The sequence below is a fragment of the Bos mutus genome, chromosome 22 (genome assembly GCF_027580195.1).
Source record: "Bos mutus isolate GX-2022 chromosome 22, NWIPB_WYAK_1.1, whole genome shotgun sequence".
NCBI classification, from domain to species: Eukaryota; Metazoa; Chordata; class Mammalia; order Artiodactyla; family Bovidae; genus Bos; species Bos mutus.
In genome coordinates this window covers 11,387,147-11,414,966 of record NC_091638.1, presented here as the reverse complement: position 1 = coordinate 11,414,966, position 27,820 = coordinate 11,387,147, and the positions used below count along the sequence as shown (strand labels likewise).

The following is a 27,820-nucleotide window of genomic DNA, read 5'->3' as shown; positions in this document are numbered from 1 at the left end:
AGGTTCACATACAGGCCTCCTCCTCTGGGTGAGGAAAAACAGAAGGGGGAGGCTTGCAGGGTCATTCTGGAAAGGTCACCACAAGGTGGGTGATGGTGTTGAGGGCTACCATGTGCCAGGCACACCCCCAGCCATGACGGAGCTGGGTATTCAGAGTAACCCCAGGGAGAGGGGCTCACCCACTGCTGACAGGTAAGGAGCAGCTCAGACAGATTAGGTAATTTGCCCCAAGGACCCACAGCAACTGCTTTTCCGCTGTGACGCCTTTTCCTGATGCCAGATTTGGGGGTTTGGGGGAGGGGAGAAGAGGACAAGAGAGAAGGCCCAGTTTCCCTTCATAGCTTTATGAGATTTCAAATATGAACTGTGATTATTATTGCAGAAAAGCAATCGCCTTGGAAAAAAGCACGGCTATTGGGAACACAGTGCTGAACCTGGCACCTACACTTGGTTCCACCTCACGGAGTGAACACGGGGTCCCAGCTGAAAGCTAAGTTCACCCTCCAGGGGTGGAAGGCAGGACCTGCTGCTGAAGTTTGGACACAGCTCATCCGGACCACTTCCCATCACATCATCCCCCAAACTTGCGCAGAGTTCCTCTCCCCACCAGCAAGTGCTGAATGAAACCGTTTTTCAACAGACTCACAGCCCCTCTCCTCCTCTCTCCTATTGTTCTGAAACAATGGTGCTCTGTGACTCTGACCCCTGACTTCTCTTCTGTCTTCCGCAGATGAGGTGACATCCATCACGGTTTGCAGAAGCAGCAGGATCAGGTGCCCATGCAGCCCCACTTCCCTGCCCTTCCTTTCCCAGGGGCACAATAAACGCTGTGCAATCTCTGCACAGGAAGGACCAGAGGCAACTCCTGAATGGGTGGGGGGATGGCAACACCTGGGCCTGCTCCCTGCCCCGACCCAGTGTCCTGCCAAGTCTGAGAAATCAGTTCCTGATGGAAGCGCCACCCTGTGCCCTGCCATTTGTCCAGCCACCTGTGGCTGCTGGCAGCTCTGGCCCAACAGTCTCATCTGTCATCGGGGGACCGCTCCAGACTGAGTGAGGTTGCAAAGTTGAGATAAAGAGGCTTAACATCAAAAGGCCCCCAGTTATTCTGCAAGCTCGTGACTTAGGATGCTTCCCAAAGTCTGCAGAGCCAGGCTGCCAGACAGAAGCTCTTGAGAAACTGTTTAGTCTCAACTTTCTGTCCTCCTAAATCCACAAGTAGGCAAGAGAGCTTCAAAGAGTGGTGATGGGAAGAAAACGATGATTGGTATTTTAACTGTGGCTTTCAAGATAAGGAGCTTTAAGGATTGTTCTGTCACAGCAGGGAGTCCGGTACTGTGGCTGCCCTCTGGGACAGTAAGATCAGATTTTCACCAAAGTCTGGAGTGTAATTGGTGCCTGAGACATTCAGCTGCAGGTTTAATAAGCAATATAGTTTCTTTAACAACTGCAATTCAAATAATTAGAAGATTCTGATTATTTAATTACTTAAGCTACCAATACTAGCTTGGCTAGGTGTTCAGTAATGCTATATAGAAATATTAATGTACATAAAAGGATGTTCTTGAATTTGTAAATTATAAGGGTTTTCTTACGTGCCCAGTACTGCATCTGTAAATAACAGGTGCTTAATAGATGTGTGTTGAGTGAAACTGTGCCCAGTACAGAGTTAGGGACTACACAGAGTAATCACTTGATGAGACTTAAAAAAAAATTCAATGCCCAGATCTCATCCCAGACAAATTAGATGAGGATCCCTGTAGGGAGGCTCCCAGGTGATCCCAGTGGGCACCTAGGATTAGAGCACCACTGGTCTATGGACATGGGACCAGGAGATGAAATTTTCACCCTGGTGTTGTTGCGTCCCTCCTTTGATACCTTAGATTAACCCTGAGTGGGACTGGGAGGTAGCTGGAGTTTCCTCTTTTTGACAAAGAAAGTCTCTTTCATGTCATATTTCCTGCCCAAATGTTCCTTCTCAGGAATATCAGCTGCCTGAGCTGTTGAGAGACCCAGACAGCACATTGATGGGAGAGTTTTCTATGGATCCCAGAAACAGCAGGAAAATGACAATTTTCAGGCTTGAACAGGCATCTGCTCCCCTTTACTAAATCCATCTTGCACTCTCTCACTCTGGGCAAGCTGTTGCACTGTATCACTCCCTTCCTCCAAAACTATCATTTTCTCCCCACTGCTGGAGGAAAGCAGTTGAGACTTCCCGGGCCCTGTGTGGCCCAGCCCAATCTCCTCTTTCAGCGCCACCTTCCTTTTACTGCCCATGTATATTCTCCGCCCTTCCTCTAAGACGGTCAGGAATCTCCACCACAGTCCAGTGCCCACCCACCACATGGGTGTGACAGAGCAGGCTGTGCCATGCACATCCTCACTTGGGCTTCTTCAGCCTGAAAACAGAGTCCTCTGTTCAAATGCCTCCACCCCAGTGAAGCCCTTCTGGATTCTATGGGAACAAAGAATGGGAACAAAGTCTACCTCCTCTGTGCTTTGCATGTATCTCTGTTAGATCACAACCATGAACGACATGACCGTGAAAATAGTGTGAATAAAAAATAATCGTGTCTTGCATAATTTCAAAGCTTGCAAGCCCAGCCAATTGTAATTAGAAATGCTATACTACTCCTGTGGCAGTAATACCCTGACGAACTGCACTGGAAAGTTGTGTAGGATTTGGGTGATTGCTGGGGTATATTTTAACATCCACTTTGGTTCTCATTTCCATCTGCTTTGCATAGCCTATTACAATATATAGAATATAATTAGCGTTTGTCCCACTAGTGCTGAACTAAAGGCCAGAAAGTCATCACCTCTGGAGTGAATGCTGGGTATGACAATACACAGTAAGGAGGGTCAAACAACCACTGTGATGTGCTGTGCTCTCATTTTTAGATGAAAGAACATTCTCTAAAATATTAAAGAAAATGCCCCCCCGCCTCCCAAAATTGGGAAAGTGGCATTAAAAGCAAAAATATGCTAGTGTGGTGGGAGATTGAGGGGCTCTGAAAATCTATGCTTCACAGTTGTTCCAAAGGGAAAATTAACCTTAATTCTGTGAGTTTTAAATAACATTGAGACTAGCAAGGCCTCCAGCGAAAAAACAAAGCCCTACCAGTGCCTTTGCTGTCTGCTGTTGCCTTATACAGTATTTGTTGGGGCCTGACCTAAGCTTCCCAAACGCACAGAGACTTCAGGCTTTGGGGGCAAAGCCATTAATAGAAAGAGGCAAGATAGAACTGCAGGTGACGTTGAAAGATTCAGCACTTGGGAAGAATATTAGTCTAATCTTTGGGTAATTGATGTTTTAGTGAAAATTCAAGAACCACTCATGCTGGGGTGAGTATGACAGCATGTTAAAGTTCAAGTTTTGGCTGAGGTACAATAGATGCCAAAATTCAGAGGAAAGCACTAACTCAAGATTTACTACGTCTGGTGGCAAAAATCCAAGCTGTAACATCACGGATGTAACGGAGTTGGGAGAGGAGGATTCTTAGAGACAGATTTTGGAGAAAACGGTCCATAGTCAGGAGGGTGACTGCCTTTTAAGTCAAGTTTTAGGGACCCTCTTCAGGACAGTCAGACGCAGGCCCCAGAAACATAAGGGGAAGGGGCTGCTGGCTCTCCTCTCCTGACCCCACAAGATCGCCTGCCTTTCCAGGGACTGTCAGGGGTGAGACTCCTGAGTGGGATCTGAATGTGAGAGTCAGTGTGAGGTCACCTTTGGTCCTGGCCCTGGGTACAGTCTTGGCAGCAGGAGCTGAAGGCATCTCCAGCTGCCTAGAGGCTGAGGTTGGAGGATGTAATGAGGGGGGAAGCACAGGTGAGCATCCCCAGTTGGGGGGTGGACAAGGGGAGGGTCTCCAAAGGAGAAGAGTCAACTCAAGACACCCAGACTGACTGCTCACAGCACTGCCTGTTTAGTAAAACCTTTCTTGTTTCCCTTTGACCTCTCACAACCCCGGCTGTGAGCCTGGAGGGCTCTCAGGAAAAGCAGGAGGGCCAGCAGAAGCACCACTGGAGGAAAGCTAGACAACCCACAGAAAGGCTACCCTCCTCCAGCCTTGCCTTGGGGAGGGGAGGAAGCCTTAAGTTGCAATCAAGTTTTGATTACTTCATGGGACAAGACACTTTGATTATGGATTAATGAATTATTTTGAGGCTTGAAGTGACTATAGGACTATTAACCAAGAGTGAGCTGTGAACCCATGGGACTGTCCTAGACTGTCTCCGAGAACCAGAAATGAACAACCCTTGCCAAGTGGGCTTAAAGAGAGTAGGGATGAAAATGAAGTTGCTTTACGCTTGCCAACGAGTGCACCGTACTCGATGGATGAATCATAATGCTGCCGTCTCCCTCTGAAATTTATGTTCATTTGTTCATGATCCAACCCCTGCAGCCAGCACACTGCTCCCCAAGAGCAGGGATTTTTACCAACTTTGGTCCCTGCTGTATCTCCCCTTGTCTGACACAGTGGCTAGTTGGAGTAAGTACTCGAAGGTTTTGTAGAATGAGGGGTTCTGCCTGCCCTGGGCTGTTCTGCATCTGCTTCCATCTCTGGACCAACCCCTTCTTGACGTGGTTTGAGATGGAAGACTCTGTCTCACTCATCCCTACTCCCTTTTCAGCTCCCACTTGGTGCTTTAAACTTGATGGACACGCACAGGGTTGAGAGGAGTGGTCCAGAGCTGGACTCCTTGCTTAATAACCAGGCACGGCGTATGGGGGTCAGATGCCCAGCTGAGCTGGTGCCTGTTATCCTGCATGACGGGGCTCGTGTACAGAGTCTGGGAGATGACCTTCTCTCTTAAGTCAGAATGTGGGACCAGGAGCTCCTTCTCGGTGCTTGAGGGTGCTGTCCTCCTTGGAGGAAGGCCTGGGTTGCGCACCTTCATTTCAGAGATGACCGTGTGGTTGGGGGAGGAGCCTGAGTTTCACAAAGCTCAGTCCATTGCCTTGCTCTGCACCCCAGATCCTGTGGGCCTCCAGGCCCGGCTGCATGCTAACCTGTGGCTGCGTGACTGCCTTGGCCTGGTTGACTTGTAGCCACTGGTTTTGTGGTCTGCTCACCAGTGTCTGGCCTTCCATTTTCCCGGCCTCCCTTAGTCATGAGATTCCTGATCTTGTTATCTCACCACCTTTCTTTTCTGTGCATTTTGCCTGATCTTGCCCTTCTGAGTGTTTGGTTCAGATCTCCAGACCACCTCTGGGATGGACCTAGGCCTCTTGGCATGACATTTTGGCTTGAAGATTAAGGCAACTAGAGAAAAAACATGATAATTGAATGCCTGATCCTTATTCAGACTCTGGACCAGTATAATAATGGCTACACAGTCATTCTTGGGATAATTAGAAAGTGGGCTAGAGATTAGATAACAGCCTTGCATCAGAGTTACAGCTCCTGAATTTAATAACTCTACCAGGGTTATTTAAGAGAATGGCCTCATTCTTAGGAAGTACATGTGAAAGTACTCATGGGTAAAGGGGCATGATGTCTGCAACTTACTTTCAGATGATTAAGGGGAAAAAAACCATACACAGAAAGAGAATAACAAAATAAAAGAGGCAGAGTGTCAAGCCTGAGTGAATCTGTAGAAAGGGTGTATGGGAATTCTTTGTACTATCCTTCACAACATTTATGTTAAGTTTAAAATCATTTCTAAATTAAAATTCAAGTAAAAAGGTTGCCTATCCAATCTATACAATCAAAGCTTGTGTCTCCCTATTCATCCACCTAAATACTTCTCCTTCCATCCCAGTCAAGCCCTACTCAGATGGTAGGTACTTTGAGGCAAGTGTGGATTCTGGCTTGTGTGGGCAGTTTATTAGCCTAAAGCCCCTCCCAGGCACCCCTGGCCACACTGGTGTGTGTGTGAGAGAGGCAGGAGCGCAGCCCCGAGGGAAGACATCACTACTGCACAGTCCCCTTTCTCTATCTGTCCACTTGGTTCCTAGGACAAGCTCTCTCTTGAGGGCCATCTTTTGGGGACTCCACCAACAGGCTTGGCCGGGACCTCAGGCTGCAGGTGCCCTGTCCCTGCATCAAGGGATGCTAGAGCACACTGACCACATACCACGAGAAGTGACTGACCACAGCGCACCCACAGAGGACATCCGTGAATGGTTCCAAACACATGAGTTTGGGCTGGAATCCTGACCTCTCCGGGCCAGTCTCTCCTCAGTTGTAAAATCGTTACCTCTGACTGGACGATCCCCAGTTTTTCCCAGCTCTGTCTGACCTGGTGTCTGCACAAGCAGAAGGAGACAAGCACCATCCCTAAGAGACCCAATTCCATGCAGTCATTTGGGGCTTTATCACTGAGCTGTTCCTTCCTCCTCAGAGTCTATTCAGGCAAAATCATCAAAGCATGACCAGGGCATGACCTTGCTTGGTCCCATAAATCTCTCATCTTAGAAAAAAATTTTAAATCCCTCTTACCTCTGAGCTGTAACGATGAAGCTAAGAACTTCCTCTTCCCCAGACAGGTGGCTTGTATCAAAGATCACGCTGAATTCATACTATGGGAAAAGAAAGTGACATTTGGCGCTAGCCAGCATTCCAAACTTAAATGCTACAGTCTTCTGCAGTTTATGACCTCTGGATGCTCATTTGCACGATAAGCTTTATGGTTTATGCATCTCTTTCTGATGGTTGGGCCAGAGATACAACTTTAGCAATAAAAACCAGCCCAGAGCCCACTCTGGCGAGAGGCATGTTGTCTTTTTTAGCAACTGAGGTTCTCGTTAGGAAGCAATATGCTCGAACTCTTAAACCAGGACTTCCTAAATTTCACTCACACACCATCATCCCAATTTTTGCCACATCTGCTTATCATATCACCTGTGATAAGTACTTTGTATTTTTACTGCCTCACTCTTTCTATTTAAAGACTATTTTAAAGAGAAGAATGTATATCACTATCACAGATGGGAATCCAGGATCACTTGCCATAAAGAGGAGGTCATCATAAAAAGAAATAATGAAAACAAAGTGATGTTGAATTCTGTTGCCTGCTGAAGGCTCTGAGCCTCAGGTCTGCTCTGGTTTGATAAAAGGGAGATAAACAAGTGATAGAGACATTGCAGCGCTACTGGAGACTTCCACCTGCAAAAGGTTAGGATAGAAAGAGCATTGAACAGGTAGTAGCTTTCTCACTGTCAGTCAATGCTGTTTAGCGCTGTGTCCACGCATCACCTAAAAGCATCTCAGGTGCTGCCAGTAGTGACCATCCTCTGATTTGGGGAGCACCTTCTCAAGCAAATGGTTTTCACTGTATTCACATCAGGCAGGTGTGGGAATGGGGGAGGACTGCTTGGGTGGGGCTTATAGAGCCAGGCTCCACCACAAACTGACTGTGTGACCTTGGCCAGATACTTGATCTCTGCATTTCAATAAAAAAGAAGAGGGTGGACAAAATGATCCTTAAATTCCATCAAGTTTTGGGAGTCTCAGTTCAGTTCAGTCACTCAGTCGTGTCCGACTCTTTGCAACCCCACGAATCGCAGCACGCCAGGCCTCCCTGTCCATCACCAACTCCCGGAGTTCACTCAAACTCACGTCCATCGAGTCGGTGATGCCATCCAGCCATCTCATCCTCTGTTGTTCCCTTCTCCTCCTGCCCCCAATCCCTCCCAGCATCAGGGTCTTTTCCAATGAGTCAACTCTTCGCATGAGGTAGCCAAAGTATTGGAGTTTCAGCTTCAGCATGACTTATTTAATATATAAATATTTGGGTTCCTTTATGAAGAATTCTAGGCAATGGTCTAAATCTGCAACGCTAGATTCTACTGAACTGACCGCTACCTGAAAGTAATGAATGTTGGACCACAACCAGAGTGGACACTGGACATCCCTTTCTAGACTTTCTGTTGTGCTGAGACCTGTCAGCTTACAGTGAGGGTGGGGAGTGGAGACAGAACAGGAAACAGAGCTGGAAAACACAAATGATGGGAAAGTCAGGGGTCTTGTCTCAGCAAAGAGTTTGACCCAGCAGGAGATCTGAATTAAACGCTCTAACGATCAAAGTAAGGTGAAAAGCAAAAGATTTGGGCATGAGGCCAACGAGAGCCAGCAGCCTGAGAGAGCAGAAAGTCAGGAACCAGGCAGGCTGGTCGTGAGAGACTGAAATATATGGCCAGCAAAGTAAGCAGATAATGTGGTCATGAGGCTTAGCAGATGGTCGGAAGTCAGACAACTCACAGGTCTAAGGGAAAGGGAAGGACAAGCCAAGCTGTGGATAGAGGGAGCCCCATCCCTGCTGGGTTGCTTCTTGGGCTTTCTCCAAGGACTCACCCCCAGACCTCCTGCCTCCAGGTTCAGCCTTGCTACAGGTGTTCACTTCTATATGTGGGAGGAAGGTAGTGACATTACCAAGTTGGAAAAAAAAGTCCAACATTCAACATCCATTCTTCTGTTGGCTCCATGACTATTTTGAGAGCTATTGAATTCTAATGAAATTTAGGCCCCAGAAGTCAGGGGCCTTTTATTGTATTCATTTATTCACCTTTTTTTTTCCCATGGGAAGTGATCGATCCTGGATCCATCTATGAAATTGTTATTGCTTAGTGGCTAAGTTGTGTTCAACTCTTCTGAGACCCCACAGACTGTAGCCCACCAGGCTCTTTTGTCCATGGAATTCTCTAGGAAAGAATACTAGAGTGGTTTGCCATTTCCTTCTCCAGGGGATCTTCCCAACCCAGGGATCAAATCCACATATCCTGTGTCTCCTGCATTGGCAGGCAGATTCTGTACCACTGAGCCACCAGGGAAGCATCTGCGATATCCTTTCAAAGTATCTTTAAAACTAGCAAGATGCACCCTAGGTTTGGGATGGAGGCTGAATTTTACAACAAGATGGCTACTTTTAAAGTGTTTCAATTAAGTCTGTTTCCTGTTGCTCAAAAGATTTCAATTACATTTTTGTGTGTGGGGGGCATATATTTTACTATAGACAATGATGCCTAGGGCTCAGGGTCCTTCTCCTACATCTTAACCCTACCTGGGATCTCATGGGACTTGACCCGAATTCTGCCAGGTGTTTCTAAGCCACCTCTTGAGGTTTCCCTTCTCCTGGGATGAATGTGAACAGAATGAGGATCAGAGCCAGAAAAGGGCTGAGGAATCACAGAGATAACAACCACTGTAGATTGGAGTGGGTACATTCAACGAGACTGAGGGGTTCAAGAGATTTGCTAAGAAATGAGCAAACCTTCCTACAAGAATGTTCTAACAACTGGTTTGTAAAACAGCTAGTATACATTAGGAACAAAAAGCCTTAGATATTAAAATGACCCAATTTCATGATATAGGCAGGAGAAAAGGATTAAATTTTCTTTTTTAAGTGGAGGAAAAAGGTAGACAAAGGAACACAAAATTTCCTTCAAATCATAGCAGGGAAAACAGCCTCCATTTTAAAAGGCAGATCTGCCTGGTCTTTTAGGGTCTAGTTTTGCCTCCAAAAATCGCATCTTCTACATGTTTGCACCTTTTTAAAATGATGCCACATACTAGAATGCTCCATGAATCTCCAAATCAGCTAAACCATATTATTGTTTGAGCTTAGAAAATTTAGCTCCTTATAAATGCCAAAATGACTGTAATTTCTTGAATTCTTCTGAATAAACGATTGTGTATGTTTTAAGAATTTTAAGAGGTCTCTTCAAAAAAATTTGTGAGTGCCCAGAGGAGTGGCAGCCTGGACTATAGATCACTAGCCAGGACCACATCTTCTCCTAAGTGGTCTCAGGAACTCAAAGTGGCATGCGATGTCCCAGAAAACATATGTCAGGCCAACCAGATGGTGCTCGACAACATACAAAGGCCATTGTGTGTGTCTCACACTTGAGGTACGTCATGTGGACCAAGGGGAAAGACCACATGTCCACGGCTAACCTGGAGTAGACTTAGCGATGGTCATTGATGTGGCTGGCTGTGCCCAGGCAGGACTTGGCTGGCCACTTCGGTTGCTGTGGGAGGCAGGGGTCATGGAGGAAACCTCAGGGAGGCAGTTGGCAGAGTCAGTGGCTGATGGGATGGGCTGGAGGCTGCTGCCAAGGAAGTGTCCGGTCCCTGTCCCTTACCTTTGACTTTGACCTCATGAAAGGAAATCCCACACTGCATTTGAGGAAGTCCAATTCTAGCAGTTCACAGGAAATGCCCATTTCCTCCTGAAAGACAAAAAGCATCAACAGATGGGCTGGATGCATCAAGACAGGTGTGTGGAAGGAGCCCCAGGGAGGCAAATCCAGACTTTAGCAGACACGGTTCTTCTTTTGGAAAGTTCTCAGACAACGGTCACTGTTGGTTGGCTGCACTGGAATGAGGAACCCCTGCCAGGCCAAGTCCCTGGTCCTCCTCTGACTGCACACCTCCCCACTCCTTTGCCAGAGGTTCCCTGGGAAGACAAGTGCAGAGGACAAAACCACTCTTCATTCTTAACCAACCCTTTGGTTCTGAACCCTGATGTTCTCCCAGTGAAATGGGCCAGGCCATTTGTGAGCTGGATGTCTCCTTGCTGCTGCTGCTAAGCCGCTTCAGTCATGTCCGACTCTGTGCGACCCCAGAGACGGCAGCCCACCAGGCTCCCCCGTCCCTGGGATTCTCCAGGCAAGAACACTGGAGTGGGTTGCCATTTCCTTCTCCAATGCATGAAAGGGAAAAGTGAAAGTGAAGTCGCTCAGTCGTGTCCGACTCTAGCGACCCCATGGACTGCAGCCCACCAGGCTCCTCCATCCACGGGATTTTCCAGGCAAAAGTACTGGAGTGGGGTGCCATTGCCTTCTCCGGGATGTCTCCTTAGGTTTGGATTAAAAGGCATCCAAGTCACCTTCCTGACCCCTTTCTCCTATACCCACACCCTAATCCTGCCTCTCAAGATCTTAGCTGAGGAAAGACAAATGCTAAGAAAATCACACCAGGGAAAACACAGGGATTCTTTTCACAGTCTGAATCAGTGAGGGCTGAGCTGCCTCCCCAGCAAGCCTTGCCAGAGTTGGGGCTTGGTGCAAGGGCAAGGAGGGAGTTCAAAGAGTAGCCAGCCTGGGCTGGACTCTACAGACTGAGGCACGAGGAAACCAGGAGAAGCGCTGTGGAGAGCTGTCATCTTTCCATCTGGACACATGGTTTACAACCAAGGTCAAAGGAAAGCAGGAGGCTCTTCATAACCCATAGAGCCTCTCTGAGTCACTGAGGCCTAATCAAGACTTCTGAGGGGACACAGAATGTTTGCAGATTTTGGAAAAGGAGAAGGCACAGCATAAAACTAGCACTGGCTGAATGTCTAGAAACTGGGGCACTGGAGTTCAATGAGGCTATGTGACTTCCCCAAGGTCATTTAGGCTGACTCTAAAACCTGTCTCCTTCCCCTTTGAAAGCCCTGAGTTTCTAGAAGGAATGAGCACAGCCAACACCACAATGGCACCAAAAGGAACCAACTTGTGTGGACTCTTGCTCTGAAATGCCACCCATGCTTCCTCCTCCCATTGCCAAGAACAGCACCTTTCAGCTCAGACCAAGATTCCCAGGCAGATGAGTGCAATAAAAATTTTCACTGTATGTCCAGTGAGGAAAAAAAAATGTGAGCACTTACCATAAAATACCTACTTAGTTACAGGTTACACAGCATATGATTATACTAATGTATTACGAAGATTATCAAACAAAAAAGTGGAAATGAAAAAAAAATAACTCATCTGTGAGGTTAGAAGTCAAGATAGCAATTGGGAGGCACTAAGTGGAAGGTAATAAGTGCTCCCCTTGTAGCTCAGTCAGTAAAGAATCTGCCTGCAGTGCAGGAGACCCGGGTTCGATCCCTGGGTTGGGAAGATCCCGAGGAAGGAAATGGCAACCCACTCCAGTATCCTTGCCTGGAAAATCTCATGGACAGAGGAGCCTGGTGGGCTGCAATCCATGGGGTCGCAAAGAGTTGGGCATGACTGAGTGACTAACACTAAGTGAAAGGGAGTTCTTGAGGTGCTGGGGTTTGTTCATTATGAAAAGTTGCTTCATGATTTATGTACTTTTGTCCATTTTCTAAATATCAATAAAACTTTTATTTATAAAATAGCAACAAAACAACCCAAAATAAAAGGAAGCAAAAGATGGGAGATATATAAATGCAAAAGGAAACTACAGCTTATCTTTCAGTATCCGGTCTAGATATCCAATGGGGATAACTGACCTCAGTGACTTTAAAGTTTTTTGATGGTTCTCCGTGTCCTTAGTCAGCATCTCTCATGCAGTGGGCTTGGGCCCTCCTGCGTTAGAACTGGTTTGGGAGCATTCTTTAAAAATACAGATTTGTGGGCCACACCCAGTGGTCTGAGTAGATAACTGAGTAGACTCTGAGATTGTGGGGCCTGAGATAAGCACTTTCAATACAGGTTAGGTGATACAGTAAGCGTTCTGCTCCACAATGATTTGGCAGCCATTGCTATGAGTTCCCCGTTCTCTGGTCCATTCTACAGGCTGCTTAAGGAATCTTCTTAAGATGCCTTTCTCTATTGTGAACAGAATAAAGCTCAAAATCTGAACTCTGGCCTCCATTTGGCCCCTACCTTTCTGAGTACATACATCACTGTTCTACAAATACCCTTTTCTTGGTATCATTTTCACACCTTTTGTCTCAGGTGTTTCCACTATCAGGAACACCTTTCCTCAGCTATTCCTCCATGGTTTTCTTCTCCCATCTTGCCCCAACACTAATGGGTGATAAGTTGGCATATATAATATGGACATGGAACAGGATTTGGAATGGACCCCAAGCATGGACTCCCATGATCAGCACTGACGATACAGGTCTGAATTACTCTGGAACAGAGGAGCCCTCCATTTACTTGGCTTTGATCTAAGACTGCTTCTGATTACCTGAGAGTTGCTGAACTACCTTATTTTTGTTAATTCCAAAGATGCAAGAAAATAACATTAGTCCAGCATTTATTGCCTTATTCCAAGTCTCTCTTCCACCTACTCAGTCTAACAGAAATGAAAATTCCAGTTGGATACTGAGGTGGAGAATAAGCAAAAAGAGCGAAAACCAAAGACTTCTGTAGGAAGGACAGTGCTCAGCATATAGTCATGACTCAAACACTCTTGGATGGTGTCACAGGGAGGAATGTCATGGATCACCCTTCTGTGCCTGCCAGCACCAGCCCAGCCCTCCCGTGGCTATGTAAGTCCTCCTGACTGAAAGGTTTTAATTCTGTTCTCCACTCTCCACTGCAGCAATTAGGGAAAGAGCCTCCTCTTTCCCCTCCCACCCTCAGAGCATGGGCTTCTACATGTAGATGGTGCAGGTACTGCACCCAGAACCCCTTTACTGGATGGCTTCCAGTCCCTGGTTGAATGGGAACTGCTTTGTCTGAGAGGTTATAACATCCTTCCTCTGCAGCCTATGATTGACAGGGGTGCAGAAGGCCACCCCTTTGCCTCAAGGTGAGACCAGCTGTGCTGTGAGATTCATATTCCAGAGCCCTGCTGGAACAGGCTGAGAGCACATCCCTGTTTGCCCATGTCCTCTGCCCTAGGCTGCTCCCTTATTCCTCTTCTCCCAAGAGCATTTCTGTACTAAATCACTTGCACAGGAATCCCCATCTCAGGTTCTGCTTCAGCGAACCGGACCTCAAACAATACTCTTTACAGATGAGGCTGCTGGTACCAAGAGCTTCTGGAAAGTGCTAGGCATCTGTTCCCAGGTGGGAGAGGCAACAGAAGGGGAACCTCCACATGCTAATGAATGTTGTTCAAATTCATACCAATCAAAGGAAGACTTTCTAACTGCAGGTTATATAGCTGCCCCGATTAGGGAAGCATTTCACTTTAAAGCCCATCAGCACCTCCTTTGCTCTGGTTTTATCCAGAGCAGGCTGGGCCATGAACTTAAAAAACAGGGTCATTATGGAGCCAGGTACCAGACCCGCCCCCCCACCCCCAGTCCCTTCCCTGTAGTCAGGCAGGTACCCTGCAGGCACAAGAAGTCTCAGGGAAATTTAAAAAATGTATTTGGGGTGATATGGCTAAATTAAGCCTGGTTTCAGACAGCATCAGGAATAGTGATCTAGTTGGGGAGAGAATGCTTATTACCTCTGCCCAGGAGGTACATGATGAGATTCTAGGGACCACACTTCTCCTTGGCTCTGACTCCTTTCATGCCCCAACCATTGCTCACATTTGAGAACTTCACCTTCAGCACTATTGCAAGACTTATGATGAAGAGCTCTCAGCTAATGAGGAATGTGGACCAGGGAACTGTCTACCCTTTGTCCCTGATTGTAAGACAGTGTAGAATCTGATTACTCAATTCAAATGCACTGAAATCTACTGAACCCTTGTTGCAAAGCTGCAGGCTTTCATGAAATCAACTAAAGTGATGCACAGAAACTGCTCAAACCACTTAAAAATCTCTGATCTATCTGGATCTGATGTAGTTACTTAACAGTTAAAGAAGTCAAAATTATCCTTGGATGATAACACTTTAAGATATTTCAGAAGATAAGGATTTAAAATGAAAAGATCAAGAGAAGCCTTTGGGGAAAATATACTATCATAAAAACAAGCTTTTTGTGATTGTCCTCAAAAAAACAAAAAACAAAAAACTGGCAAAATAGGAAGTAAAGAATGTTACCTTATGATATAACAGGAATAGTTATATCCAAAAGCTCCCTATCTAGGGACTCCCCTGGTGGTCCAGTGGCTAAAAGACCCCACGCTCCCAATGCAGGGGCCTGGGTTCAACCCCTGGTCAGAGAACTAGATCCCACATGCCGCAACTAAGACGTGGCACAGCCAAATAAATAAATATTTTAAAACAAAAAACAAAAGCTGCCTACCCAGCACTCAGTTACTTCTTCTCTTTCAGAAATTAATGCACTTCTATTTTAAAGATGCTAATAAAGCAAATAAGCCTTTGCCTTGGGTCTAAGAAATCTTTGACCATTGTAATTAACCCTGTTACAAGAGCTGTTAAGTGTAGAATAACATAAACTTATTTTCACAATCTTCAGTTTTATCTTTCAAGGGAAATCTCAATCAAAACTTAAAAATGTTTACTATCAAGTTTTGGACCCTATTTTAAGAAGATTCACAAAACTAGTCTTTTTCCTAGTCCCCACTTTTCGTTGGCTTGCAGGGACACCCAATCCCATAAAATGCTATCAAGGTTTCTCCCTGGAGATCGATTCAGTTTACATTTTTCTTTTTCTTTTTTAATAAGACCCATTACTCTCAGGGTCAGAGAAACATCAATTAGTATTTTTTTAGAACACGAGATAAACACATACTCAGTTTGTGAACGTTTGTTTCTGTGTTCTCAGGACTGGGCACTCCGTAGTTTCTGAGTTTGCACTTAATACGTGAACAGGCCTTGGCTCCTCAGGGATTCAGATGAAGGGGCTGCAAGAGGTAGCTTATTTGCTGGTCTGCCTGGCATGGGAGATGCTTGTCTTGGCAAAAACCCTCTCTTTTCCAGACATACCTCGGCTGCCCTGGCCCCCGGGAGCTTGGCCAGTGGAGCCAGGCTCCAGCCCTGCTTGTAATGTGCGGGGTGGTTGGCAGGAAGAATCAGATCATGAAGTTAGTGAGCCTCCTTGGCCTTCAGGCTCCTTTTTCCCAATCACACAGGATTTGACTTTATTCTGGAGCCTCAGTTTTCTCTGACCACCAACACGGTGCCCTGTGCTAGTAGTAAATCTGCAAATCTGGTCAGGGCTTATGCTGGGCGCCAGGGCGGGTGTGAAGTTTAACTTCCCATTTGCCACTTTCTTGTGGGATTGTCAAACTGAGATGACCCTTCCTGTTCTATGACTGAAGTTTGGTGTTCTTCTGAGACCTCTTTCCTTTCTTCCAGACACATGAGGTGTGACTCCATGTGAGCTGGTAAGCTCTGTGTTAACTCAGTTAATAGAGAATTCAGGTGAATTTTGAAAGCACTTGATCCCAAATTCTCTGAGAATTCGAAGGTGAGAAGGGGTTCTCAATAACCTGGCCCAGTGAGTTAATAGAAAGAGTTTATTCCCAGGAAATACTCTATTGGCTCAACTCAAAGATGAGTCAGCCTGAACCTCACCAGAAAAAACAGTGCTATTCCCAGAGGGAAATCCTCTGGGACAGGGCCCATGGAATTCCTCCCATACAGCACCTGGACTTGCAGCATAGAAAATGCACAGGCTTTGGCATCAGTGTCCCAATTTTGATGACTGGCTCAGATACGTAACAGCTGTGTGCTGTCAGGTAAATGAGCTAGCCTTTCTACAAGCCTCTACTTTCTCACCTGTGAAGTGAAGCCTTAGCACAGGCCTTGTAGGACTGGGGGCTCAGATGGTAAAGTGTCTGCCTGCAATGCAGGAGACCCGGGTTCGATCCCTGGGTCAGGAAGATCATCTGGAGAAGGAAATGGAACCCACTCCAGTATTCTTGCCTGGGAAATCCCATGGACGGAGGAGCCTGGTGGGCTTCCTCCTGGAGTCCATGGGGTTGCAGAGAGTTGGACACGACCGAGCGACTTCACTGTGGCCTAGGCTATGGGACTGGTGCTGGCCTGCCAGTGCTGATGGTCGTGAAGACGGAGTTCACAGACGGCCCACCTCAGAACTAGCTTGTTACATGCCAGGCAGCTCCTCTTATGCCCATGTTACAAGGAGGAAACTGGAACACAGAGAAGTTACAGCGCGTGCCCAGGCTTTCCTAGCTGCCAATGTAAGAATGGGCCAGAAGGGACCCTAGGTGGGGGATACCAAGCAAGGCACAGACAAGGGCCCTCTCCTCCTTCCCCTGAAGAACCCACAGAAACTAAGCCTGAGCAGGTGGGGAGTACAAACGCAATAAGCCAAGTGTGGCCTTTAGGGAACCTGAAGCACACAGGATGCCAGGACATATGCCAGTCATGGCTGATGGCCTGGCAAGGCTGGGGCAGTGGTTACAGGCCTCCTGCCGGATGGGGTTTGGCAACTAACAGCCTGAGAGAACAGAGGTGATTACCCACACACGTGGGGGTTTTGGAGGAACAGGCCAAGGCAACTACTACAAAGCAAGTCCGTTTTAAAAATTTGTCTAAACCCCTGTTTGGAAGCGACGGCCCAGACTATCCTGGGTTTGTTCTTTCCAAGCTTAAAAAAATTGAAGCAAGCAGGAGCTAAAGTCAAAACAAATGTTTGAGACAGATGAACCACATAACTGTTAAAGCCAAATGCCCCTGGGAAGCTAAGGAGTATTGAATTTGGAGCGCGCACTTTGAATAAACCCCGTCCCCATCACAGGCGGTGGGAAGTCAGCTGTCCCAGAAGGAGCAATTTTCTGATCAAAGTGGAGACAGAGGAGGCTCCTCCCAAACAGTCCTCTTGGCCCTTAGGATGCTTTAAAACAAGTAAAAATATTCTTGCATTAAAAAAAGAATACAAATTAGAAATGACTTGAATAAGCTGTCTTATTCCTGTAACATGCCCCTCCTGTGCATTACACTAACTCTGAAGAGCAAATCTTTTTATTTTCCAAGATAACGACAAACCAGAACACCTTCCCAAATGCTGATGCCTTCCCCTTTTGGGGATGACGGGAAAACAAACAAGAATCTAAACAAACAAATAGATAAATCTAACAGCTCTAATTGAAAAGCCCAAAGTGAACAGACCAGAAATATGTGTCTTCTAAGGTTTAAGAAGTAATCAAAGTATTTGATTTTCATCCAGGAAGTTTTTCTTTCTGTTAAACAGAGACAAGTAACTTTTTCTGAAGAGTTTCAAAAATTTGTTTCTATTCCTAGATTTTTTAAAAAGGTATTTCCCAGAGCCTACAAATTCTTGATCAACATACTAAGAATTCAAAGTTCAATTCCATCTCATAAATCAAATTATTTTGATTTTCTATCAATCTTTTCCTTTGCCCCACAGGCTGGTTGAAAACTCTACAAGGTGGCAACCTCTCCTGAAATGATGGGGAAGGGTTTAACATCATGGCATAAAAACAATTTATGAGTGGTATTTGCGTGAAAAGGTTTTGTAGGAGTCAAATGTATGGTGGGTACTTATTGAAAGCCCGGCCAGGAATCTTGGTATTAGGGACATACTTACAGTGGAGAGTTCCATCCCACCTACCAGTGCGCCTACACTCCTGTGGGCTCAGAACTCATTTGAGAAGGACCTCCAAGGGCCTTGCTATTCAAAATGTGGTCCTTGGACCTGCAGCATCAGCATTACATGGGAGCTTGTTAGAAATGAAGTTTCGATGAACATTGGGGTACACGTGTCTCTTTCAATTCTGGTTTCCTTGGTGTGTATGCCCAGCAGTGGGATTGCTGGGTCATAAGGCAGTTCTATTTCCAGTTTTTTAAGGAATCTCCACACTGTTCTTCATAGTGGCTGTACTAGTTTGCATTCATTCCCACCAACAGTGTAAGAGGGTTCCCTTTTCTCCACATCCTCTCCAGCATTTATTGCTTGTAGACTTTTGGATCGCAGCCATTCTGACTGGCGTGAAATGGTACCTCATTGTGGTTTTCATTTGCATTTCTCTGATAATGAGTGATGTTGAGCATCTTTTCATGTGTTTGATAGCCATCTGTATGTCTTCTTTGGAGAAATGTCTGTTTAGTTCTTTGGCCCATTTTTTGATTGGGTCGTTTATTTTTCTGGAATTGAGCTGCAGGAGTTGCTTGTATATTTTTGAGATTAGTTGTTTGTCAGTTGCTTCATTTGCTATTATTTTCTCCCATTCTGAAGGCTGTCTTTTTACCTTGCTTATAGTTTCCTTTGTTGTGCAGAAGCTTTTAATTTTAATTACATCCCATTTGTTTATTTTTGCTTTTATTTCCAATATTCTGGGAGGTGGGTCATGTAAGCAACCTAGATGTCCATCAGCAGATGAATGGATAAGAAAGCTGTGGTACATATACACAATGGAGTATTACTCAGCCATTAAAAAGAATACATTTGAATCAGTTCTAATGAGGTGGATGAAACTGGAGCTGATTATACAGAGTGAAGTAAACCAGAAAGAAAAACACCAATACAGTATACTAATGCATATATATGGAATTTAGAAAGATGGTAACGACAACCCTGTATGTGAGACAGCAAAAGAGACACAGATGTATAGAACAGTCTTTTGGACTCTGTGGGAGTGGGAGGTAGGGGATTATTTGGGAGAATGGAATTGAAACATGTATAATATCATATAAGAAATGGATCGCCAGTCCAGGTTCGATGCAGGATACAGGAAGCTTGGGGCTGGTGCACTGGGATGACCCAGAGGGATGGTATGGGGAGGGAGGTGGGAGGGGGGTTCAGGATTGGGAATATGTGTACACCCGTGGCGGATGCATGTTGATGTCTGGCAAAACCAATACAATATTGTAAAGTAAAAAAATAATAAAAAAATTTAAAAAATAAATAAAATGTTAATTATGTTAATAAGTAAAAAAAAAAAATAAAAGAAATGAAGTTTCTCAGGTCCCACCAGACCTGCTGAGTTAGAATCCATATTTTAAGCAGATCTCCAGGTAACCTCTGTGCATGTGACCATCTGAGAAGCTTTGCTCTACATCACGGACCCATCCACTCAGAGGACATAATGTCAGCCCATGTAGCCCGCCTTCCTGTGCTTTCTACCTGCCAGAGAAAGGTGGACTCAGCTGCTGCCATTTAAGGGCTACTGTCTGAGCAAGGACACACTTTTCTGGAGCTGGAGACCCACCTATTGACATGTCCCTGGTCTGGGTCCCCCCAAAGCAGATTCTGGAGCAAGGGCTGGGGTTCAAGTAGGTTGTGAGGTGACCTCAAGTGCTTCCTGAAGGAGTGGGGACATGCACCCCTAATGGGTGAAAAAGCTGGGCATGTCTCTGCCAACACCTGCCTCTCCTTGGTTGAGAGTCATTCTAGGGATACTGAACTCCCCTTGGCCACAGAAGAGACGAGGCCTGAGCGGATCCTCCCCCAGTGCAGCAGCCCTGCGGCATGTTGTGGGCACACGCAGTCCTGTTCCAGCGAGCAGCTGCTAACTAATCTCTCCCCTCTGGTTGGCACATGCACTTTGCTGCCTCTGGACACATCTCAGGACTCTCCTTCAAGGACTGGCCTCCTCTTTTAGGGTGATTCCGCCCTCCTTTCTGTTTCCTTGCTACCATGGCAGATCAGCTCCAATCTCTTCCTATCTAGGCCAGTGTAAAACAGCTTCTTTGTGGATGCCCGGTTCTCAGCTGTCCCGAATCTGGTTTACAAGCTGTCCCATATGGATCTTAACACACTATTTCATTTCTGTGCAAAAGCCTTCAAAGGTTATTAATGGCCTACACCTGTCACTGCTTCATAACTGGGGTGTGCACTGGAACCACCTGAGAGCCACAGACACCGGGCACAGCAGTGCCAGCGACGCAGGCTACTTACTGCACAAGAGACCTGCCTGAGGGTTGGGGGGTTGAAATCCAGCCCATGCTGCTTTCCCCAAGTCCTGCCTCCTGGCAAGAGGCTACAGACCACCAGAGGGGGCACTTCTCTGCAATCGTGTAACGGTGCTGGACAGACTGTGATGATTTTGTGGAAAACTTTGTAAAACAAAAAAAAAGCCCCCTTGGAAGCCCAGCTGTGGACCCACTGAATCACAGCACACAGCATGGGCCAGCGTTTGCTGAAAGCTCCCTGGGAAGTTCCAATACGCACCCAAGCCAAGAACCCTCAGAAATTACATTAAAATCCTTCTTAAAGATTTGTTGTAATTTTAATGTGGGTCCAGATTGCAGGACCCACCTCCAGAGTGGGATTCTTTAGAGCAGAAGTAGGGTCAGGAAATCTGGATTTTGATGCTCAGGCAAACATTCTATATCAGCCTCTGTAACACCAGCCCTGAGGGCTGGCACGGTCACTGCCATTTTGGAGGTTAAGAGATGAAGACCCAGTTAGAAGGGGAAAAAGTGCTTTCCCTGGGGTTCTAATGCTGGTGAAGTCAGAATATTTTATTATGGTCCTCCTTGTCTACAAGTCCTCAGACTGGAGCCCTGCCCACCATGCACCCAGAGCACTGACTCAGAGAAGATGGACTCTATCTCCACAGGCAGAGGCCAGCTCCCACACGGTGCCCGCCCCCTGCTGCCCTGGAGGAAGCCCATCCATCCACTCAACAAGTGTTTCTTATTTTGTCTTGAATGGGAAACAGCTTCTGTAGAATAATTCTTATGCATGAGGCACGTTTGTTTTCTGTTACGTCTTACATTCCTTTGTTCACGCCCCCCACTTAATAATTATTTATCAAGCAGTCTCCATGTCCCGCATTGGGTCACATGCCTTTATAATATAGTCCTTGCTGTCTTCAGGGGATCTCCCAGCCTGGGAGGTGGGGAGAAGGACCAAGCTGTTCGAGGAATAACTGCACTCACGGCTAAAATCAATCTCTCTCAATAAGAGCATCTTCATTTCCTCCAACCGCACTGCCATTAGTCTTATTTCATTATTATTATGTAATATTATATACTTTCATTATTACTACTATTGCCTTCAGTTCAGTTCAGTTCAGTCGCTCAGTCGTGTCCGACTCTTTGCGACCCCATGAATTGCAGCACGCCAGGCCTCCCTGTCCAGCACCATCTCCCAGAGTTAACTCAAACTCATGTCCATCAAGTCGATGACACCATCCAGCCATATTATCCTCTGTTGTCCCCTTCTCCTCCTGCCCCCAATCCCTCCCAGCATCAGAGTCTTTTCCAAATGAGTCAACTCTTCGCATGAGGTGGCCAAAGTATTGCAGTTTCAGCTTTAGCATCAGGCCTTCCAAAGAACACCCAGGACTGATCTCCTTCAGGATGGACTGGTTGGATATCCTTGCAGTCCAAGGGACTCTCAAGAGTCTTCTCCAACACCACAGTTCAAAAGCATCAATTCTTTGGCACTCAGCTTTCTTCACAGTCCAACTCACATCCATACATGACCACAGGAAAAACCATAGCCTTGACTAGATGGACCTTTGTTGGCAAAATAATGTCTCTGTTTTTTAATATGCTATCTAGGTTGGTCATAACTTTCCTTCCAAGGAGTGTCTTTTAATTTCATGGCTGCAATCACCATCTGCAGTGATTTTGAAGCCCAAAAAAATAAAATCAGCCACTGTGTCCACTGTTTCCCCATCTATTTCCCATGAAGTGATGAGACCAGATGCCATAATCTTCGTTTTCTGAATGTTGAGCTTTAAGCCAACTTTTTCACTCTCCTCTTTCACTTTCATCAAGAGGCTTTTTAGTTCCTCTTCACTTTCTGCCATAAGGGTGGTGTCATCTGCATATCTGAGGTTATTGATATTTCTCCCGGCAATCTTGATTCCAGCTGTGCTTCTTCCAGCCCAGCATTTCTCATGATGTACTCAGCACAGAAGTTAAATAAGCAGGGTGACAATATACAGCCTTGACGTACTCCTTTTCCTATTTGGAACCAGTCTGTTGTTGCATGTCCAGTTCTAACTGTTGCTTCCTGACCTGCATATAGGTTTCTCAAGAGGCAGGTCAGGTGGTCTGGTATTTCCATCTCTTGAATTTTCCACAGTTTATTGTGATCCACACAGTCAAAGGCTTTGGCATAGTCAATAAAGCAGAAATAGATGTTTTTCTGGAACTCTCTTGCTTTTTCAATGATCCAGTGGATGTTGCCAATTTGATCTCTGGTTCCTCTGCCTTTTCTAAAACCAGCTTGGTAGCTGTCCTTTAAAAATTTGTTTTTTAATATGTGACATACCACACAGAATGGGGGACTCTTAGTTTCCTGACCAGGGATTGAACCTGCACCCCTTGAGGTAGAAGCAGAGTCTTAACCACTGGACTGCCAGGGAAGTCCCTACCTTTCCTTTTCATTTAACTAAAAACATCTACAAGTTCTTTATTTTTTAAAAATTGAAGTTTAGTTAATTTACAATGTTGTGCCAGTCTCTTCTGTACAGCAAAGTGATTCAGTTTTATACACATATACATTCTTATTTTTCCACAAGTTCTTTAAATTATGAAATCCAAAACCCAACAGAGTTATCTCCCAGAAGTCTCATCAATGTTGACTTCATAGAAAAATTCAGTTCATCATGTGAACACACAGGTACAGGTCAAAAGTTATTATGACAATAGCCCAAAATACCATTCATAAAACAGCAACAGCTAGCCGAGGGTCTTCTTGTTTAGAACTGTTGCCTAAATCCTATGAAACCACCATCACCAATATGAAAACCAGACAAAGACACAACCAAAAAAAGAAAATTATAGGCCAATACTTTTGACAAATATAGATGCAAAACTCTTAACAAAATGTTAGCAAGCTGAATCCAACAACACATTAAAAAAGCTCATACACCATGATCAAGTTGGATTCATCCAAGGGTCACAAGAATGATTCATTATAGGCAAACCAATAGGATACACCACATCAATCAAAGAAAAGGCAAAATCCACATGATCATCTCAATAGAAGCAGAAAAAACATTTGATAAAATTCAACATCCATTCATAATAAAAACTCTTATGAAAGTGGATATAGAAGGGACATATCATAATAAAAACTATTCATGACAAACTCATAGCCAATATAATACTCAACAGTGAAAAACAGAAAGCCTTTCTGTTAAAATATGGAATGAGACAAGGATGCCCACTCTCACCATTTCTCTTCAACATAGTATTGGAAGTCTTAGCCACAGCAATCAGATAAGAAAAAGAAATAATAGGTATTCAAATTAGAAGACATAAAATTGTCATTATATACAGAGGATGTGATACTATTAATATACATAGAAAACCGAGAACCGCTGCTTTTAGCATACTAAAAGCCTGAGAACAGGTCCTTGCAGTGGGTACAGGATCTGTGTTCTGTTAATTTATTCAACAGATACTCTTAGACTAACCTCGTGTCAGGCATGGAGGTTCACAGGCATATCCCTATCCTATACAAGCTTTACTTTTAAATACCAGACACAGAATAACTGCCTTGGCAACTGATCTAACTAAGAAACATATGCCAGCTGAGAGTTCAAGCTTTAGGGAATGCCTACGAGAAAAGGGCAGAGTCAGGAGCGCAATCTCCATCTTAGGTATTCATGCTATGTGGGCTTTCCTAGTGGCTCAGGTGGTAAAGAATCTGCCTACAGTGTAGGGGACCTGGGTTCAATCCCTGGGTCAGGAAGATCCCCTGGAGAAGCGAATGGTAACCCACTCCACTATTCTTGCCTAGAGAATTCCATGGATAGAGGAACCTGGGGGGATAAGGTCCATGGGGTCGCAAAGAGTCAGACACGACTGAGTGACTATCACTCACTCACTCAGACTGTGTACATTAAAAAAAAAGCCTGAGGCCAAGAACCTCCAGGGTCAATACACAACTACAACAATTACCAGCACTGAATTAAGAAGGACCCACTAACATCAGTTCAGTTCAGTTCAGTCGCTCAGTGGTGTCTGACTCTTTGCAACCCCATGGACTACAGCACTCCATGCTTCCCTGTCCATCACCAACTCCTGGAGCTTGCTCAAACTCACGTCCATCAAGTCAGTGATGCCATCCAACCATCTCATCCTCTGTCATCACTTTCTCCTCCTGCCTTCAATTCTTCCCAGCATTAGGGTCTTTTCCAATGAGTCAGTTCTTCCTATCAGGTGGCCAAAGTATTGGAGTTTTAGCTTCAGCATCAGTCCTTCCAATGAATATTCAGGACTGATTTCCTTTAGAATTGACTGGTTGGATCTCCTTGCAGTCCAAGGGACTCTCAAGAGTCTTCTCCAACACCACAGTTCAAAAGCATCAATTCTTCAGCGCTAAGCTTTCTTCATTGTCCAACTCTCACATCTATACATGACTAATGGAAAAACCATAGCTGAGACTAGATGGACCTTTGTCAGCAAAATAATGTCTCTGCTTTTTAATATGCTATCTAGGTTGGTCATAGCTTTTCTTTCCAGGAGCAAGCAAGTTTTATTTCATGGATACAGTCATCATCTGCAGTGATTTTGAAGCCCCCCAAAATAAAGTCTCTCACTGTTTCCATTGTTTCCCCATCTATTTGCCATGAAGTGATGGGACCGGATGCAATATCTTAGTTTTCTAAATGTTGAGTTTTAAGCCAACTTTTTGCTCTCCTCTTTCACTTTCATCAAGAGGCTCTTTAGTTCTTAGTTTTCTGCCATAAGGGTGGTGTCATCTGCATATCTGAGATTACTGATATATCCCCCAGTAATCTTGATTTCAGCCTGTGCTTCATCCAGCCCAGCATTTCTCATGATGTACTCTGCATATAAATTAAATAAGCAGAGTGACAATATGCAACCTTGATGTACTCCTTTTCCTATTTGGAACCAGTCCATTGTTCCATGTCCAGTTCTAACTGTTGCTTCTCGATCTGCATACAGATTTCTCAGGAGGCAGGTAAGGTGGTCTGGTATTCCCATTTCTTGAAGAATTTTCCACTTGTGATCCACTTAGTCAAAGGCTTTGGTGTCATCAATAAAGCAGAAGTAGATGTTTTTCTGGAACTCTCTTGCTTTTCCAATGATCCAATGGATGTTGGCAATTTAAATAAATGTTAAAGTCATGCTTCCTCTTCATATTGTCAAGAACAGAAGAGAGAGACAGTCTTTGTTTTCTAGGGTGATACTTCGTTTTCTCTGTATTTGGTCTGAACATTTTCAATTAGTTGGTTAGCTGTTTAAAATGACTTGCAAAGAGAAGGAGTTGCTTTTGGCTATTTTTTTTTCTTTTTTTTTAATTTAATTTTATTTTTAAACTTTACAATATTGTATTAGTTTTGCCAAATATTGAAATGAATCCGCCACAGGCATACATGTGTTCCCCATCCTGAACCCTCCTCCCTCCCTATACCATCCCTCTGGATTGTCCCAGTGCACCAGCCCCAAGCATCCAGTATCGTTCATCGAACCTGGACTGGCAACTCGTTTCATACATGGTATTTTACATGTTTCAATGCCATTCTCCCAAATCTTCCCACCCTCTCCCTCTCCAACAGAGTCCAAAAGACTGTTCTATACATCAGTGTCTCTTTTGCTGTCTCGTACACAGGGTTACTGTTACCATCTTTCTAAATTCCATATATATGCGTTAGTATACTGTATTGGTGTTTTTCCTTCTGGCTTACTTCACTCTGTATAATAGGCTCCAGTTTCATCCACCTCATTAGAACTGATTCATATGTATTCTTTTTAATGGCTGAGTAATACTCCATTGTGTATATGTACCACAGCTTTCTTATCCATTCATCTGCTGATGGACATCTAGGTTGCTTCCATGTCCTGGCTATTATAAACAGTGCTGCAATGAACATTGGGGTACACGTGTCTCTTTCAATTCTGGTTTCCTCAATGTGTATGCCCAGTAGTGGGATTGCTGAGTCATAAGGCAGTTCTATTTCCAGTTTTTTAAGGAATCTCCACACTGTTCTCCACAGTGGCTGTACTAGTTTGTATTCCCACCAACAGTGTAAGAGGGTTCCCTTTTCTCCACATCCTCTCCAGCTTTTGGCTATTTTAATGATAAGATTTTAAATTCAGACTCTCTAGAGTTGTTTATGAAAAATTTATGATTTTTCCTGGTTCTTTTTAAAAAAAAGGATGAGCTGCAGGTTCATAAGACTGACTGAGCCCTGGTATGTGTGTTCTGAACTTGTTGGAATGAACTAAATTTAGGATTGTGTCCGAAGTGGGCTTGTTTTTGAGCGGGGAGAAGAAAGGACTGGTTTATGTCTTGCTTCCGGGGCTGTGAGCCTGAAGAAGTAAATGATAGAGCAGCATTTTCTGTGTCTCTCCCCAACAGGACCCCCTTTGCCTGTGAACCTGGAGAGAGGGGAGGGCATGGGAATTCACATCCCTTTCTAGGGACCCTCAACCAAACTCCCTTGTCCCTGAACCCTCTGAGGTATGACCTCTACTGTGGAGAGGGCCCAAGTTACCCACCTTCTTTCTCACCCCTGAGGACTTCGATATCATACCTTTGCTTGGCTTCCTTCCCCATCCCCTCCGTGGGCTCTTCTGGGAACATATGCTAGTAAATTACTTTAAAATGATGTCTCGTCTCAGGATTTCACTCTAGGAGACTGAGACTGAGATAGTAGGACAAAACCATCACAGAAACATCCAGCTCCCCTCTTTGGTTGGGGCCTCAGGTAGGGGCTCGCCAACCTGGCGTCAGGGAGCATTTTAGGCTTCGAGCAAATGGCCTCCTGGGTCTTGGAAACCTCTCACCTTCTCTAATGCACGCCGCAGGGCAGTGTTTCCCTGGGACTGCCAGTTCCAAGTAACCCAGGATCTTTTAAAACAAAGAATTTCAGCCGCCAAATATTAAGGATGCCAGTGAAGATGTCTGTGCAGACTCCCATGACTCACATATTGGTTTTAATTCACTTAAGTGCCTCTTAAACATAGATTCATTTAATTATTACTCCTCAGCGTTTTCTCGTGGTCCATCTGGGAAGGATGCCTCCCGTGCTGTTCATGCCAGGCTGCAGGCAGGGGCCCTGAATGGTGAGTGAAAGCTGCTTTCTTCTTTACAGAGCTTCTCAGGGGAAGGAATGGGGGCCCTGGAAATGTCTATATTTGTGGTCATGATTTTTTTTTCCCCCAAACCATTAGGTTCAACTCTCAGTTCTGCCACCTACCAAGTGGTGCCTTAAGTTATTCTGCCCACGAAAATACAGATGGCAATTCCTTACCTCATACTCTCACTATAAGGATTGAATGAGTTACTATGTTGGCTGCCACCACAGTGGTTGTTGATGCTATTAGGCTCCAGAGAGGGACTTTTCAAGTTTTCTATGTTCAGCCACCTACAGTTGCTGGCAAACCTTTAGGCCATAAACCA

The 27,820-nt window shown here is 45.2% G+C and overlaps 1 protein-coding gene across 1 annotated transcript in view; it reads right to left on the bottom strand.

Moving 5' to 3' along the window:
* Nucleotides 1-27,820, bottom strand: part of ITGA9 (integrin subunit alpha 9) — a 366,537-nt gene that overhangs the window by 78,784 nt on the left and 259,933 nt on the right. The window contains 2 exon segments of the mRNA XM_070360514.1: nucleotides 6,450-6,529; nucleotides 10,091-10,177. Coding sequence (XP_070216615.1) covers nucleotides 6,450-6,529; nucleotides 10,091-10,177 — 167 coding nt within the window.